Source organism: Ailuropoda melanoleuca, chromosome 2 (assembly GCF_002007445.2).
Source record: "Ailuropoda melanoleuca isolate Jingjing chromosome 2, ASM200744v2, whole genome shotgun sequence".
NCBI classification, from domain to species: Eukaryota; Metazoa; Chordata; class Mammalia; order Carnivora; family Ursidae; genus Ailuropoda; species Ailuropoda melanoleuca.
This window is the reverse complement of record NC_048219.1, coordinates 185,169,737-185,186,429: the sequence shown is the minus strand read 5'-3', so window position 1 is coordinate 185,186,429 and position 16,693 is coordinate 185,169,737. Positions and strand designations below refer to the sequence as shown.

General features: G+C 45.5%; 1 protein-coding gene across 1 annotated transcript in view; it reads left to right on the top strand.

The window, feature by feature from the left end:
• WDFY1 (WD repeat and FYVE domain containing 1) overlaps nt 1-12,919 on the top strand; it is a 53,488-nt gene extending 40,569 nt beyond the window's left edge. Inside the window, exons 9-12 of the mRNA XM_034655268.1 lie at nt 5,320-5,421; nt 6,919-7,049; nt 8,110-8,218; nt 9,026-12,919. Coding sequence (XP_034511159.1) covers nt 5,320-5,421; nt 6,919-7,049; nt 8,110-8,218; nt 9,026-9,085 — 402 coding nt within the window. The 3' untranslated portion in view covers nt 9,086-12,919. The remainder of the gene's footprint in view (nt 1-5,319; nt 5,422-6,918; nt 7,050-8,109; nt 8,219-9,025) is intronic.
• The last annotated feature ends 3,774 nt before the right edge of the window (nt 12,920-16,693 follow it).

The following is a 16,693-nucleotide window of genomic DNA, read 5'->3' as shown; positions in this document are numbered from 1 at the left end:
CATTGTCTAACAAGGTCCTGCGTGCCGCTTTGCACCGCGTCCTCTCCCCATGTGAGAGTTTCCGCAGCAACAGGCGTTGCCCACAGACTGAGCCTGTGGGCTATTTTCAGTCTGGAGACATACACCGAGAACACGCTGGAGACAGTCCCCCCTATCACCGGGGCACGCGCTGTGCACTGCCCTGGGAAGCACTGTGGTGGTCCCACGGCATCCCTGTACCCCGTTGCTCTCGGAGGCCTGCTGTGACTAGTGCCAGGGACCTCACCAGGTTCCTCACGTTTACCTGGGGAAGTGTATCTCTGTTCTCTGCTTTTATTTTCCACTGAGCGCATGTCAACATCGTGTTCTTTTCAGGAGACCTGAGTTCTAATTTGCTGGGGCCACTAACTAGTTGTGAGACCTCGTTCAGAGGAGTGTCTCTCTGAGTGTCTGTTCCCTCCCTCCATAAAGTGGAATCGTTCAGTGACATAACTTCCAAAACCTCTTCTAGTTCTTGAGACAGATACACTGATTGTCTCAACAACCTCGCCGTCGTCTTTTAAATTGAGAAATGACACAACGTTACATGAACTTCAGGTGTAAACGTAGTGATACAGCATCGTATATATTGGGATGTGATCCCCCCCGTGAGCCCAGTTAGTGTCCAGCACCACCCATCGTTACAAAACTTTTCATCCTTGTGATGAAGAAGGTAAACTCCATAATCGTAACCATGAAGGTGGGAATCTTGCTTTTATTTTGTAACTTTTTTCCTAAGAATTTATCAAGGCTAGAAATAGTGGATTGAAGTCTAAGTAGGTAAGCCCTTAGGAGACCCCCAAATTCTTCACCTTTTGACCCCCTTCACCCGTTTCCCCCACCTCCAGCCTTCTCCTCCATCAACCACCAGTCTGTTCTCTTATCCATGGGCAACTTGGTCTTTTTTTCTATTTTAAATAATGCTGCAGTGAGTGTTCTTGACCTTGTCATTATGTGATTGTTCAATTATTTATTTCAGACAGATCTCTGAAAATAGACCTTCTGGGACAAGGAGATGCACATTCTTAAGGCTTTTTATAGATGTTGTCAGATGACTTCCAGGCAGGATTTCCATTCTCATGTCCGCCAGCACGGCTATTATCTGTTTTTTCCAACCTGTGATGTAAATAGCAGACAAGTTGACTTTTTGTTGACTCAGAAGAGATTTTAGAGTGTGAGGGACTAAGGACTTACGGTTTAACTTCAGACGTTTCCTGAGCCCCTACAGGGTGGCCAGCAAGTCTGGAGGCAGAGGCGTGTGCATCATAAAGGGCTTATGACGCTGCATGGCACTATGCACGTGCTGTGCGACATCATGGGAGTGGTGCCGGGGGCAGAGGCCAGGGTGCTGTGCCCATCGGAGCAGACGCCTGGCGTGGGTGCGCCATTCCCACCACACTCCGCACACATCTGTTTCGTGTCGCCTCTGATTACTTGGGAGTCTCATTTTCACTGAATACACCTGCATCTTCAGCATACCACAGAAGACGTAATCAGGGCGACATGACTCATTCCAGGCTTTCTGGCTACCATGCTCTCTGTGCAGAGATTCTTGCCTGTTTTTAGTAGGCTCATCATCTCATGAAGGAAATAGACTACCCTGTAAATAATAAAATAAAGTCCATAACGTGGAGAAGTTGTGACTGCTAGCTTTACTACTAACCTCGTGAGATGAGTTAAGTAGAGGAAATCTTGATTACCTGTGTGCTGGCAAAATATTTGGTAAGGCCTAAGGTAACTCATTATTAAATACATATAACATTGGCTTAATATTAATTATGGACACTTTCCTTACAAAGATTTATTTTAACTGTGTCTTACAGTAGCTGCTGGTTACAGCAATCGAGAACAACTAGTATACTGTTTGGTTTCCTGGACTCTTGGCCTGTTTGTTTTGTTGTTGTTGAGAGCACAGAAAACTCGGAGGCTGTGTTCCCAGCTCATGTGGGAAGGCGACTCCTGGGCCAGTGCTGCTGGTGCTTCTCCTAAGGGCTTACCCACTTGGATTTCTGTCCACTATTATCCTTGGTAAATTTTTTTAGGGAAAAAAAGTAACAAAATAAAAGCAAGCTTCCCACCTTCAAGGTTACACGATTGTGGAGTTTATCTGTACGTCTAGGGAAAGAAAAGACAGCCCCATCACTCACGCTGCTTGCCATGTAGACGGTTCTGTTTTTAATCGTTTGTGCAAGATTCTCCCAGATCACTGACATGCTGGTTGGTAACACATCGCACTCTACTAGCTTCTCTCTTTCAGTAGTTGACAGTTTTGGTGGGGAAGCCAATTATGTCAAAAAGATATATTATTGGGGCACCTGGGTTTCAGCTCAGGTTGTGATCTCGGGGTCCTCGAGCCCCACATTAGGCTTCACGCTCAGTGCAGAGTCTGCTGGAGATTTTCTCTGTCTCCCTCTGCTCCCCCAGTGCACACTCTCTCTAAAATAAATAAATAAATCTTTGTAAAAATGCATTATTTTTAATAGTCTTATTATTTTTTTTTAAACCGGCTTAGTATAGTGCAAAGGGAAATGTCCTATGATCTATAAGGTTCTGGCCCTGGGTTAGGATTTGTGTAATTGTGGGACTTCCTTAGGCAAAGGCATACAGAACTAGTCCCAGATTCTCTAGCCCCACGCTGCTTGCTTGAAATTTCTTTCTGAGTCACCTAGAAGTACGGATTGGAGCAGTTGCCTCCCTGCCAGATCATAATTAGAGGGGCTGCTTTCTGGAGGTAGGCATGAAATGTAAATGAGCAGTAATAACTAGAACAACTCCCCTTTAAAGGAGAACTTTAACCTAGCAGGTCGCAGGGTGTGTCATGGCACACAGTAGTGGATGCGGTCTACGTTAGTACAGCGTGGGTTATTGCAGGGGTTGGTACTAGTGTGGCCGGGGAATTGTTCTTGTGACGTCACCTCTGTGCAGATGTGGAGATGGAGCAGAATGTAGGAAAGAGTGAAGGAGAATACTTGATTAATGTTCTCTTTTGCTTTTCTTAGAAAAGAGAATTTTTTTCTGTGTAGGGAGTAAGCATATAACATGATGGTTCGTGACAGCATAGAAAGTGACGGGTATTTCTTACAATAAACTGTTCCGGAAAGCCTGTTTATTTCTGATGGTTTTTGTTATCTCAGATTACTGCATGCATCCCTTTCTTCCTTTGAGCCCGTCTCCCCTCCAGCTCAGCCAAGTAATAGTCTTTCCTAAACCCCTAGACAGAATGATGCTCCTGAGGTAAGGACCAGGTTCTGTTGGTGGTCACGCCGCAAGCCACGTGTGGAGACGCTCACGTGTTCAGACCCGGGAGACCGCCGTGCAGCTGCTGTGTGGATGCGGCAGACGGGCTCGGGGGCTCGGGCTGTGCTGCCACATCGCCTGGGGTCGCCCCCGCGCGCTCCGCACGTACCGGGCAGGGTCAGAGCCGCGGTCTCTCTGCCTGCAAAGTGGGGCTAACGTGGCTCTGGAGCTCCGGGGGTTGGGTAGAAACTCCCATGAAATAAGGTGTCGCAGATCCTCAGAACATTGCCTGGACTTAGATGACGTGTTGTGTACCAGGCACCGTGCAGAGCACTTCACCTGTATTTGCTCATTCCCTCCTCACACCCTTACAAGGGGGTTACCCCTCCTTGAGTCTTGCTGCCATGAACACATCCTGTGCTTTGTCCTGAGTGCGTGTGGTGCTGTGGGAGTCCAGCCGGCATGGGTCTCAGACGTGAGACCACCTGTGTCCCCTCCCCTGTGCTGCTGGCGGCAAGACCCACCGTGGGGGGCGTTGTGCACAAGCGCTGTTCCCAATCGCCCTTCCCTGTGCTGTGGAGCACGGAAACAAAGAGATGATTCTGCAACTAGATGGTAGTCTTTCTCATGGAGGTGCACGTCTCTGTCGTTCTTTCCATCCTCCTTTCCAGTATGTCCCTGGTAAAAGAACCTCTGTTCTGTCTCAGCCCAGTTCATGCGATTGGGGAGTACTCCTCCCGCCCCCCACCAAGAAATACCTTTGTCATGACTGTCATGTGTAGAAATATTTCCAGTAACATATCTAAAATAAGAAATAGGAAAGTCAAAAGTTCTGATGCAATAGGAAGCAAAATAAGGAAGTGGGGCACCGGTCCTGGAAGCCCCCAGAAGGCCCGGTCTGAGTGTTGAAAGCCCTCTGTCTTGACTGCCTGTGTTTGAAGGGTCGGTGTGGTGCGGTGTCTGTGACTCTCCCAGCATCGTCTCCTCTTACCACAGATATTTTTCTTGAGCATCCCAATTTCAAGATCAAAAAAGGATTATTTTGTCATAATCTTTGGTTTAATTGGTAGAAATGCATGTTTTCTGTTGTTACTGCATATATATAGTGATAAGTGATCGAGGTTAAATAATAGCTTTGAACTGTTTCATCTTGTAATAGGGTACAATTTGTGGGGTTTTTTTTTTTTTTAATTGAGGGAGAGAGAGTGTAGGCATGAGTGGGGGGAGGGGCAAGGGGAGAAGCAGGCTCCCCGAGGAGCAGGAAGCCAGATGTGGGACTGATCCCAGGACCCTGGGATCATGACCTGAGCCAAAGGCAGACACTTAACCGACTGAGCCACCCACAGGTGCCCCTAATTGGATACAATTTTTAATGGTTTGTTTAGAGAAATATTTTCTATAAATATTCAATATTTATAAATAAAAATTTTTTTCAATAAAAATTCATCGAGAACCTAGTTTGTGACAGGCTATCCATACACAGAGATGGGCAAGCCTGGTGAATAATAGGTTAGTGGCAGAAAGGAAAATGTGCATAAAGGATGATAGCCGAGAGCGGCCCGTGCTGGAGTGGAGGTCTGGGGGTGGTGTGTGCACACAGGAGACGGTGCCAAGCTGGGGCGGTGGGGTGGCAAATCTCTGTGTGACATGAGACCCACCTGGAAGAACTCCCCTGTTGGTCACCCTGTGACCTCACAAGACTTCCCACGTGGTAGTTCACCAGATTCTGTAAGAAACGGGCTGTCACTCAACTAGATATAGATATTAAACAATATCCGGCACAGAAAAGAAATACATGAAGACAGCCCTGAGGAGTTCACAGTGAAAACTGAATTACTCCTTCCTATCTATAGATTAAAAATCGAGCAATCCTGTCAACATTGCTAAAATGAGAGAGATTACTGAAAACACATAAGAGTGAATATGGCAACAGCTGTAATATATTGAGAAGTTTTTTTAAAAATGCTAACAACCAGCAAGGTCTGAAACTGTTGTATTAACCCTGAGAAATCCTAGTAAAAAATGAGACGCTCCAGTGGCAGCTTTGACTTTCTCCTCCCCCAGGCTCCTCAGTGGTTAGAGAGTGATTCTTGCCAGAAATGCGAGCAGCCCTTTTTCTGGAATATAAAACAGATGTGGGACACAAAGACGCTGGGGTTGAGACAGGTGAGTAGCCAACGTTGAACTGTCACTGGCTTAATCAATTCTCTTGTTCTTTGTGGTGTTAATCTATCGTTTTGCTTGGAATCATACTTTTTCCTGTAAGTGCTATGAACTCTTGCATTCTTGATATCACCATCTGTGTAACAAACCATGAGTGGGACCTTTCCTGGGGCCAGCGAGATCTTACCTAAGTGTTCCATCACTTGTCCAGCGCTGGAAAAGCATGGATGCACGGAAAACACCGAGAGCCTATTTGTAAATACATGAAAGATCCTTCGGTTAGGAGTATTGCTTGTCCAAGCCAGTGTTCGTGCTAACCACGCACAGAATGAGAATGAAGCAGGTCATATGGTTGTAAAACTTACGCTTTTACTCTGTGAAAAACGTATCAATTTGGCCCTCACTGGACTACTGTGACACTAAGAATTTTATATTATTCACAGATTGTTCCGTTTAAGTGTACCTGGAACATTTTTATTAAGCATGTTTCTGGTACTCTTTTTTTTTTTTTTAAAGAAACATGTCCCAAATAGCCTATAGATTTCAGAGACGCCCTTATCACTAGGAATTCATGTAATTCTAAAGTTCTACAAAAAACGTATTTCTACAGCAACCTTGAAGGTAGCCCACTCAGATTGAATATGAATTGGTGCAGGTAAGTAAAAAAGAATGCTGATTTTATTTCTTTGCACCTCTATGAGGGATTGGCCTAAAGTTTGTGTGTGTTAATAAACTTTCTTTAATGTTACTTACAAAGCTACTCTCCACAAGGTCTGCTGTGAGACTAGCAGGCAGTGCAGGGGTGATCTTAGCATTCCTCTAACATTCTGATGCTCGGAGATGGAACCCGAGTTCCATGGTCAGCCTGCTTCCCGCAGTGCATGCCTGCTGGTAACTGATGGGCGAGATAATCCCTACTTCCGCAGGAAACATGAAGAAATTAATTTCCATCTTATGAATTAACTACTAGAAGAGAGAGGAAAATTATGGGTCACTTTTAGTGGTAAATGAATATGACAGAATTAATAACCAGACTATTTTGAATGTTCTTGAAGCTTATTTCTAGGATCACAATTTGAAAGATTAAAAGAAATAGTAAAACATGATTATGGATATTTATTTCTTCATAAGGTCATATTACATTATTTCGAAACTTTTCTTTGATACAGGAATAGACTTTTTTCCTGAAACCTCTAGTCATTTGAGCTCCTAAATGAACTTGAAGTTGGTTTTAATGTAATTTGTGGACATCTAGTCAGATAATATGAATGAATAAAAAGCAGTATTTGACCAATAAAACAGGGATCTTTGGAAATCCTTGACAAGTGTAGACACTGTCTGCCTTTTGTGTAAATGGGTACACTGAACGGGGTGATAATAATTCAGGGCGAATCTTCCCCACGCCCATCCCCCTACGCTGACGGGACACCGCTGACGGGACACCGGGAGGCACCAGCAAAAGTTACACTCCTCCTTTCCCTCCTTCCGGTCCTGCTGAAGCATCACTGCCGGAAGTGCGGGCAGGCCGTGTGTGGCAAGTGCAGCAGCAAGCGCTCCAGCTACCCCGTCATGGGCTTCGAGTTCCAGGTCCGGGTGTGCGACTCCTGCTATGACTCCATCAAAGACGAGGAGTGAGTGCTTGCGGGTCTTTGTCTTCCCGGGCGCCTGCAGGGGGAGGAGCCTGAGAAATGACACGAATGTGTTTCTGCGCACCTGTTCGTCTCTGCCCAGCTGCATAACCCACTCCTGGGGAAGGCCTCTGTCCTGGCTGCATGACCTTAGACCTCTCCCGAACACTGTGAGGAGTGCTGTTGCTAAGACAGTGCGGCCATTGAGCAGTGGGCCGTGCCTGAGCCCCCGCAGGGTCAAGGCCAGCGCACACAGAGGCAGTGCAGAGCCGGTGCATGCAGGGCCCCAAGCTTGGCTCACACGTGCCTGGGAATTTCCTTTTCTTTGCCTTTCCTTTGAATCATCGTAGAAAGTGCTCGACTGGCAAAGCTTGGCCGAGGCCCAAGTTGAAAGCCAGTGCGGCACGGCTGGTGTCGGTCCATGCGCGCTGCTCAGGAGGCTGAGGCTGCGGGCGCAGGAGCAGAGCGAGAGCTGGGGCCCTGCGAGCCGCTCCTGCAGGGCCCAGAGCTTGGGGAAGCCTCAGCCTCCTCGTGGGGGACTGGCCCTCGGGGCAGGCTCGCCTGCAGTGCCGTTCCTCTGCACTACGAAAGGCCCTCGCTCTATGTCTAGGAACACACCAGCCTTTCCACTAAAAAAATAAAAATCAGTTATTTAGTTTTAGAGGGGAGGGGGGTGGGGGAATGGAATAGGCCAGTGATGGGTATTAAGGAGGGCACGTATTGCATGGAGCCCTGGGTGTTATACGCAAACAAGGAATCATGGCACACTACATCAGACACTAAGGATGTACTGTATGGTGACTAACAGCAAAAAAAATTATTTTTAATTTTTTAAAAATCAGTTATTTAGAGAGTTTTGTCCAACCTTATATAAAACAGTCTTGCAGTTTATCCTGCTTTCTGTCCTCTAATTCTAAACAGTTTTCCAAACTGTAGCCACATTTTTAGGAGTTAATTTTAACACTATCATTGTGCTTCTTTTATGTTGCAAGAAAACTCTTCCGTCAACTGTGGCAACAGGTGAGCTTTCAGCGGTCTCTCTTCTCTCTTCTCTCTCCGTTAGTCGGACTTCTCTGGCAACCTTTCATGAAGGAAAACATAACATTTCCCACATGTCCATGGACGTTGCTCGGGGACTGATGGTGACCTGTGGGACCGACCGCATCGTAAAGGTAACCTCGCGTGTCCCGACAAGCGTGTGTGTGTGTGTGCGTGTGTGTGTGTGTGTGTGTAGTGTTCCGTGACTGTACCGTGAACAGACGGCTATTAGTCCAGTCTCACTTTCTCATCGGCAGGCTTGCCTTCCCTTTTTATAAGCAGCCATGCAGCCTGTAGCAGCATGAAAACCCTGCGTTTGCGAGTTTCCGTGCGTGGTGGCCACTCCTTCCAGGGGTTTCCTGCGCCACCTCTGTCTCTCAGAGTAGCTGCTGGGGCCTGGCAGCCCGGGGTCGCCGTCTGCCCCCCCCCCGCCCCGGGGTCCTGCCTCCCCAGAGGGTCGGGGCGTTAGCCGGCCCCTGTCCCTGGTCATCCTTCCCCGCCTGGTGTTCCTCTCCGCCTGGACAGGTTTCCTCGTTGTAAGAAATTACCAGATGCTTTCTCATTAAGTTCCTCGGGTCACTGACACAGAAACTAAAAGCAAGTGTTTTGTACTGAGTTGTGAAACCATGACACACTTTATTTCATAACTTTTTTTTTTAAATAGCGCTTTTCCCAGTAGGCTTTTTATTTAAAATGAAATTAAATTTACAGTAAAACATTACTATGTAATTTTCAGGTGTCAAGATACCACTTAGAAGCTTTTTTCACATTTTGGTGTCCTAAGGGGCTTTGTCTCTAGATCTTGAGAAGGTTTTGAGGTGAAAGAATGAAAGAATGAGTTCTTCTGTCCCCTTTTCAAGTTTAACAGCTGTTTGGTGTGAACTCTGCGTCTGGACCCCGTGATGAGCGCTGCCTTCTCTGGCGTGTTCTTTCTCTTGCAGATCTGGGACATGACGCCCGTGGTGGGCTGCAGTCTGGCAACCGGGTTTGCCGCACGTTGATCCGGGAGCCGGGCGAGGCCTGCGCCTTCCCCGCGGCCCCTTCACCAACGCAGCCCTTCCCCGTGGCCCCGCGGTCACGGTCCCGTGAGTGGACAGTAGCCACTAAAAAACAAAGCAACATTTTTAAAAAGAAAAACCATGTCAGGTGTGTTTGGGGCCATTTGTGGAACTACCTGTGGGGACGAATATGGAAAAAAAGTTCATCTGTCGTGGTTCCCTGAGGAAAGGAGTGACTTCAGTGAGACTCCCTCGCGGACAGTGAGCTCACGCGTGCTGAAGGAGTCATTTGGCAAAGGAGAGTTTTAGAGGAAAAACTTGAGCAAAAGCGTTAAAGCTTAGAACGTTCTCAAAGCAGTTCCAAGTGCAAACACTCTTCCCCTCAGACTTGCTGGCCCTGCGCGGGCTCCTGTGGCTCTGTTGTTAGAGCAGGGAGGAAGGGAGGAGGACTTGCTGTCTCTTTCCCGAGGGGTGCAGGAGGACCCCAGGAACCCAGAGCTTTGGAGCGCTCAGTCGCTCCCTCCCCGGCCAGCCAGGGTGCCAGGGGCCGGCCTTCACACTGTTCCTAAGCGAGCTGTAAGATCTCTTTATTAGCCTGGATGGCCCACATCCTTCCCTTTCCCCCAAATGTGCTCTGAGGACAAAACGTTTCTATGGTGCTGTTAACATGGGAGTCACACAAGCCGCCTGACTTTATCTCACTGCTGTCAGTAAGGACTCGTGGAAAATGGAAAACCAGCCCAGGCAGCAGCATGACGGTGAAGGGAGGTGATCCGTCTGCTCCGTGGAACAGCCCAGTCCTCCTAAAAAGACGCATTCTGTGTGTAGTTCCGAGATGGGCCCCTGCAATATTGTGGCAGTTTAATAATAATACGCCTCAGAAAAGAACTCCAAAGCTTTTTAAACTATGTTGACTTTTCGCTGTAAGGAACATTATTACCATCTCATAGAAGGGAATTAGTAACCCAGAGCTATAATTGTTAACCAGGTCTTGCACAGTAATTCCTAATTCGTAAATTGCTTTCATAGCAACTGGTGAATTCTCTTGTATCAAATGGCATTTTGAAAGTTTTTGGCCACGTAGTACGGATGGGGAAGAGATGGGGAATGGGGGAGCCCGTCTTTTAATATTCCAATATTTATTTCTTTGATTGTCTGTTTTCAACAATAGTACACATACCTATTACTTTAGGGCTATGCAAGTGAGTGGAGAGAGGCCTGCTTTTCTTAAAGACAGATTTTAAGGTAGATAGCAACAGTGTTTTTGTTAGTCTTACTAGTGGACATTGATAAAAACCCACTACTGCGTCACTGTGTTGGGATCATATGAAGACATCATGGTTGTTCTATGTGATACCATGAAGGGATTAAGTCTTTTTTTTAAACAACAACTGAGAGGAACTATAATGTTTAAGATAGGTAATTAAGATGTTTTACTGGCCAAGTAACACAAATAATAAGGAAAGGAGGTCAGGCACCTCATATTCTAGAATGATCTGCATTAAAAATTGACTTGCTTTCAGAAATAAGACTGAAGGGTTTTGTTGCTCTGTATAATTTTTGTGTTCTATCACCTGGCAAAGGTGTTTCCTTGAAAAAGTTTTCGTAAGCTGTTTGCAAAACGTATAATAATACAGCTTGGAAGGAAACTGGAGGGATGGGATCTCACAGAACAGTGTTGAATGTTAGCTCTTGTTCAGTTAATGGTCCAGCTCATACAAAGGTGCTATCCTGAGGATTTCGTGAAGTCCTGAAAGGAAAATTAAGATATGATCTGTTTCTTGCCATGTGGATGAGTACTGAACTGTGGTTTTTGTTTGCCTTTAACTTCTGTAAAATGTGATTTTATAAAGCCTGTGGTAGACTGAGCACAATATCACGCTGTAGCTTTCAACCTTCTTTTATTTTAAAAAATTCTGAATGAAAAACCCAGTGTTCTGTAGGGAATATAAGGTTGTGAAAGCACCTCTGAAGGGGTTAAGCTAATATAAGTCAAAGAGGAAAGGCATTATGTGAGGAAGAATTGGAGAGGGGTATCCGGAAAAAGAAAGAATTTTTCATTAACTTTCTCTCCACCAGAGCCTATTAGCACTTTTCTTTTTAAGAACACACATAGCAGGCTTGTCTTGTCTCTACTACACGCTAGGGAGCAAATGGGGTAATATTTTTTATAGAGGTGGGCAAAAATTATTTTCTCAGTTCTGCTGACTGGACATACAAGGAAGATCCAGCTAGGCTTCTAGTTATTGCCTTATTTTGACCGTGTTACTCTTAAACGGGTCATTTAAAATAGCTCTTCAAGTAACAGTTCATGGTTTTTCCATTCCTGAATACTCACGCTAATTTCTACAACTGGGGATTCAGAAGTACAGAATGCTAGAGAAGATCCTTACGTTTTAGACCTAGTATGTCTGCGGTAAGGAAATGTCAAACCTTCATTCGAGACATGTTCTCAAATTGCCCCCCTTTTTTTTTTAGTGCAAATGATAGAAAACTCCCATGGCATTTGCTGGAAATAGGTTATTCAGTATACTGTAAATCTCTGTTTATGATGTCCTACTTCTGTCCTGCTGCCTGGAGGAAATGAACAAAAAATAGCGTTCTAGCACGTGTCACTTGATTCTCCCCTTAAGAATTCAGTTTGCCACTACCTACATTTTTAAACTGTTGAAACTGGCCTAAATATGTAATAAATTCCGTGGTGACCCAGACCCAAGGAACTGTTTTCCAAAATGAGATTTCATTCGGTTACGTCTACTTCCGCTCCTGGATCTGGGGTCTTCTAAACTGTAAGAAACCAGTTACTATTACTGATGAACCATCTGCTCATTATAAATGTGAGGTTTAACAACTAAGTAATACATGCTCTATGTATTCAAGTGTCTATTGCTTAATTGTTCATTGTGAACAGATGACTGAATGCCTACTCTTTTCTGCAATTTACAGTAACTGTAACTCTTTGAGTAAATCGTTTCATTGTGCAACAAATTTATATTAGGATACAATTTAAAGTGTTTTACTCTATAGTCTATTGCAAAGGGCAATGTTGATTAGTACATTTTGTCTTGTACTAGCTATGTTTCTATAAGATATGGCGCCCTGTGTATCCCAGAGAGTTAGAAAACTTTGTTCTTTGCTCCTGTTTGTGGGTTCTGTTTTTGTGGGGCTTTTTTTTTTTTTTTTTTTTTTTTTAGAATATACACACACAATAAAATGTTCCTTGCTTGTTACTCTGTTGCTTAATGTAGCTTTTGTTTCATTTGATGTGGACATAGGGCAGTGATACTAGCCACCGTGTGTTCAGCACACTCTGCCTGCTTTGTGCTCTGCCTGCATTCTGCTGTTCAGTCCTGGCAACGCTTCTGCAGGGTGTTACTGTCCCTGTTCCACAGATGAGAAAGCTAAGAAGATCCTGTCCGTCGGTCCGTCTGTCTGACTAGAAAGCACTTGCCCTCTCCATACCACCTGCCTTCACGTGCTAGCGTGTAATGAGGGTTTCCTGTGAGGGTTAGGGGCTAGGTATTCTGTCTCTTGAAGTTTGCAAAGCCCCGAAGTCTGATTGCTCTGGATGTCCAGACTCCCCAGATTGCACGGGCACACCAGTATCTGTGCCCCAGTTCTCCACATCAGCAGCTCAGTCTTGTGAATAAACACAGGGTGGTTCACAGGAGAACTGATAGGAAGCGGATTTCTTAGAAACCAGCATGGCAGTTCACTGTGTTTCCTCAAAGCAATATAGCTTTATTTAAGAAATAATATGTAATAGAATAATACATAATAAAAAAGAATAAAAAGAAAACAAAAATAAAAAGATAATACCAAAATGTATTGAAAAGATTTGTTTTAAACCCTCTCTCCCACCACCTGGAGAAAACACTGTTAAACCTGGGCTGTATGTCTTTCTAGTGTTTCTCTTAAATGCACGCATGCATCTATAACAGACACATATGGGTACAGTTTCCAGGGGCCGTACTTTTTCCCGCCACCTGATGTATTATGGATCCTTTGCCCATATCAAAAAATAGAGCTCCACAGGAGCGTTCTCAGCGGTGGCGGACGCGAGCTCTGGGCTGGCAGACTCGCGCTTAGGTTGCTGGGCTCCAGCGCTTTGGGGGCCTGGTGAGGCCACATGACTTGCTTTAGCCAATGACGTGTGGGCAGAAGCGTGTAATGGTAGGTGAGAGGCTTACCCTCCGTGAGTTTCCTACAGGGGTCACAGAAGTGCGTGTTGATGGAGAAGATCCTGATTGCCCTGGACCAGTAGTGGACTTTGCATGGGGAAGCAATTAATCTTTGTTATTTCAATCCACTGGGTAGGGTAAGTGTGTGTGTACAGTGTGTGTGTGTGTGTGTGTGTGCATGCACGTGCACGCACTGCCGCATCACCTAGCCTGGACTGCAGCATCCCATTGTTCCATAATATGGCTAAACTGTCGATTATTTTACCAATTCCATGTTTGAAACTAGACCGTATATTTTTAGAATATTTATAACTTTAATTAAAACATTATTTAAAAATATTAAACTCAGCATGCTTGTATGTTCATCTTTCCCACTTTTCCAATTATTTTTTTAGGATAAATGCTTAAAAGTGGGAATTACTAGGACAAACAATGTGCATATTTTAAGTTTATTCTTACTGCTAATATCTTCACACCATTGCCAACACTTGAATTTTCTTCCCTTGAATAGGGGATAAAAAGGCACATCTTAATGTCTTAATATATGGAATTCCAGTTTATTAATTTACAATAAGAATTCTATCTGCCAGACTACATATATTTTTTCAAGATTTATTAGTTTATTTATTAGAGAGAGCGCCATGGGCAGGAAGGGCAGAGGGAGAGGAGGAGAGAATCTTAAGCAGGCTCTGCACCGAGCGCAGAGCGTGATGTGGGGCTGGCTGACCCAGGGATCACGGCCTGAGCTGAAACCAAGGGTTGGAAGCTTAACCAACTGCGCCACTGAGGTGCCCCAGACCACATATCTTTAGGACAGTCTAGCTAGAACCCAAATCATCACTGGAAGGCTGCTTAGCAGCAAAGGACACAGAGGGAGAAAGGTTGGCTGGATGACTGATGCCATCGTTGACAGCCTGATATGCTCATTGCCAAGGTTGCTGGACCATGGAAACACCTGAGCAAGTCCTTGTTTCTGGCCTTCCCTTTCTAGATTTCACCTGGCTTACCATTCATTCGTAAAACACATGCTCAGGTGAGTAGTTCAAGTATTGGCGTTCCAGCCTTCCTTCCCTTCACTCTTCAGTTCCTGAGTCTCCCTGGCTATACCTTAGACCTCTCTCTAAATCTTTGCACCGTGCGTGCAAACTAGCCCTCAGGGAGCCCATTACATATTGGTACATACAGTTTCTCATGAAAGCAGGGAAACGCATTCTGGGACCACCTTCAGAGTTGTCATCTGTAGTGTAGAAGGGAGTCCTGAGATAACTTCCCAGGTCAAACCCACCTGGGAGACTGAGGGTTCAAGCTTGGTCTGTCTGACCTCAAAGCCCATGCTCCTTGTTCCCTTTCCCCATCCAGCTCATTCCTATTTGAAGACATTTTAGATCCTGAGTTTGACATTCTGGAGAAAGATACAGTAATAGACATTTCTTTACAGCATTAATAAGGCAATGTAGTGTATTTTCCCACACCCTAGAGTTCCAGTGGAACACTGTGACAGATGTGATGTGTAATATCTTGCTGCAGGAGTCCTAGCAGCTGTTGATCTATCAAATAGATCCCAAGTTGCCCAGGTGTGCTGAAAACATAGGCAAGCTTGCAAACACAAACCTCCATTCAAGACTATGGGCTCTACCTTCCAAATGTATCCCAACAAGGCCCCTTTGCACCATTGAGCTGCTATTACCATGGTCCAGTCCAGTGTTATCTGGATGATTTCACTAGCCTTTTTTTTTTTTAAGATTTTATTTATTTATTTGAGAGACAGCATGAGCAGGGAGGAGGGGCAGGGGGAGAGGGAGAAGCAGACTCCCCGCTGAACAGGGAGCCCAATGCGGGGCTCCATCCCAGGACCCCAGGATCATGACCTGAGCCAAAGGCAGACACTTAACCAACTGAGCCACCCAGGCACCCCAGATTCTACTAGCCTCCTAACCAGTCTCCCTGCTCCTGCCCTTCTCGTCCTGTTCCCAACACACCTGTTAAAACATGACTCAGATCATTCCATTCCTGTGCACAAAACCCTCACAGCTCATCCCACTCAGTAGAAGGCCAAGTTCTAAAATGGCCCATCGTTCCTTCCCCAATGCCTATGTTCTCCTGGCTTACTCCTTGGACATCCGGCCCAGTTGAGCTTTCAGATAAGCTGCAGATCCAGCCCTCAACTGGGAGAGCACAAGAGGCCCCAAGTCCCAGGTGAGACCCCAAGCTGCCCAGGTGAATCCTTCCTGAATTTCTGACCCACCAAATTATGAATGAAATAAAATGGCTGTTATAAGCTGCTAAGCTGTGGAGTGATTTGTTTCACAGCAATAGTAACCTGAGTAGTGGGTCACTGGACTCAGTTCCCCATCTGGGAGCCAAAGGGCAAAGCACTGCCCCCTCCCCACCACCTCCAAGCAGGAGAAGCGATGTGAATGCGATGCAATTGCGTAGCTGGGAACTTCTTCAGAAGCAAGTTACTTTCCCCTAATGGTACTCAAAGGGCCCGAAGCCATGAGTCATAGTCCTCATTATTTTCTTTAGAATTTCTCCATGTTTCTGTCTACCACGGCCATCCCGCTCCCTCCACTCCAAATTGTTATTTGTGCTTTTGACCACTTCGAATTTGGTTTGAACTAACCCAGCCTGAACTAAGCATGTTAGATTCTTATATTTGTTGTATTTAAGGGTGCTCAAATTTTTCCATGATTTTGCTCATTATGTAAACGTAGATGCATCCTATACTGCATTTGATATGTATTATTTCATATGTAATGTTTTACTGACAGAACACCATTCGCGGGGAAAATGCTGAGTACTTATATATAGGTACTATTCTAGATTCTTAACATCAGTGAATAAAATGGAGGTCCCCACTCTTGTGGAGTTCAAGTTCTTGCAGAGTGTGACAGACAATAAACTGTAAGCCTAATAAAGGACAAAATCTGCAGTATGCTAGAAGCTGATGAGTACCATGGAGAAAAGAAAAAGTTTCCTGGAAATGGAGAATGCACACGGGCAGGGGGCAGTTTGCCAGCTAGAGTGATCGGGGTGACACATGCTCAAAGAATCTGAAGGCGGTGAGGAAGATAGCTGAGTGAAAATCAAGGAAGGAGGTCCCAGGCAGAGAAAATAGCTAGACAAAACGCTCCAAGACAGGAGTGAGCCAAATGTGTCCAAGGAAAAGCAAGCAGCCTAGAGCGGCTGCAGCAGAGTGAGGGAGGTGAGAGTTTCAGCACAGAAGGTGTGAGAGCTTAGTAGGGGCTGGGTCATGTAGGGCGGGCAGTCCTTCGCAAGGACATTGACTTTTACTAAGAGTGAGGTGGGAGCCATCAGAAGGCTGTGAGAATAGAACTGACGTTATCTAACTTGCACATTAGGAGGGTCACTCCGGCGGCTCTGCTGTGCATACCCTGTGGAGGCAAGAGTAGAAGCATGGAGGCTGCTG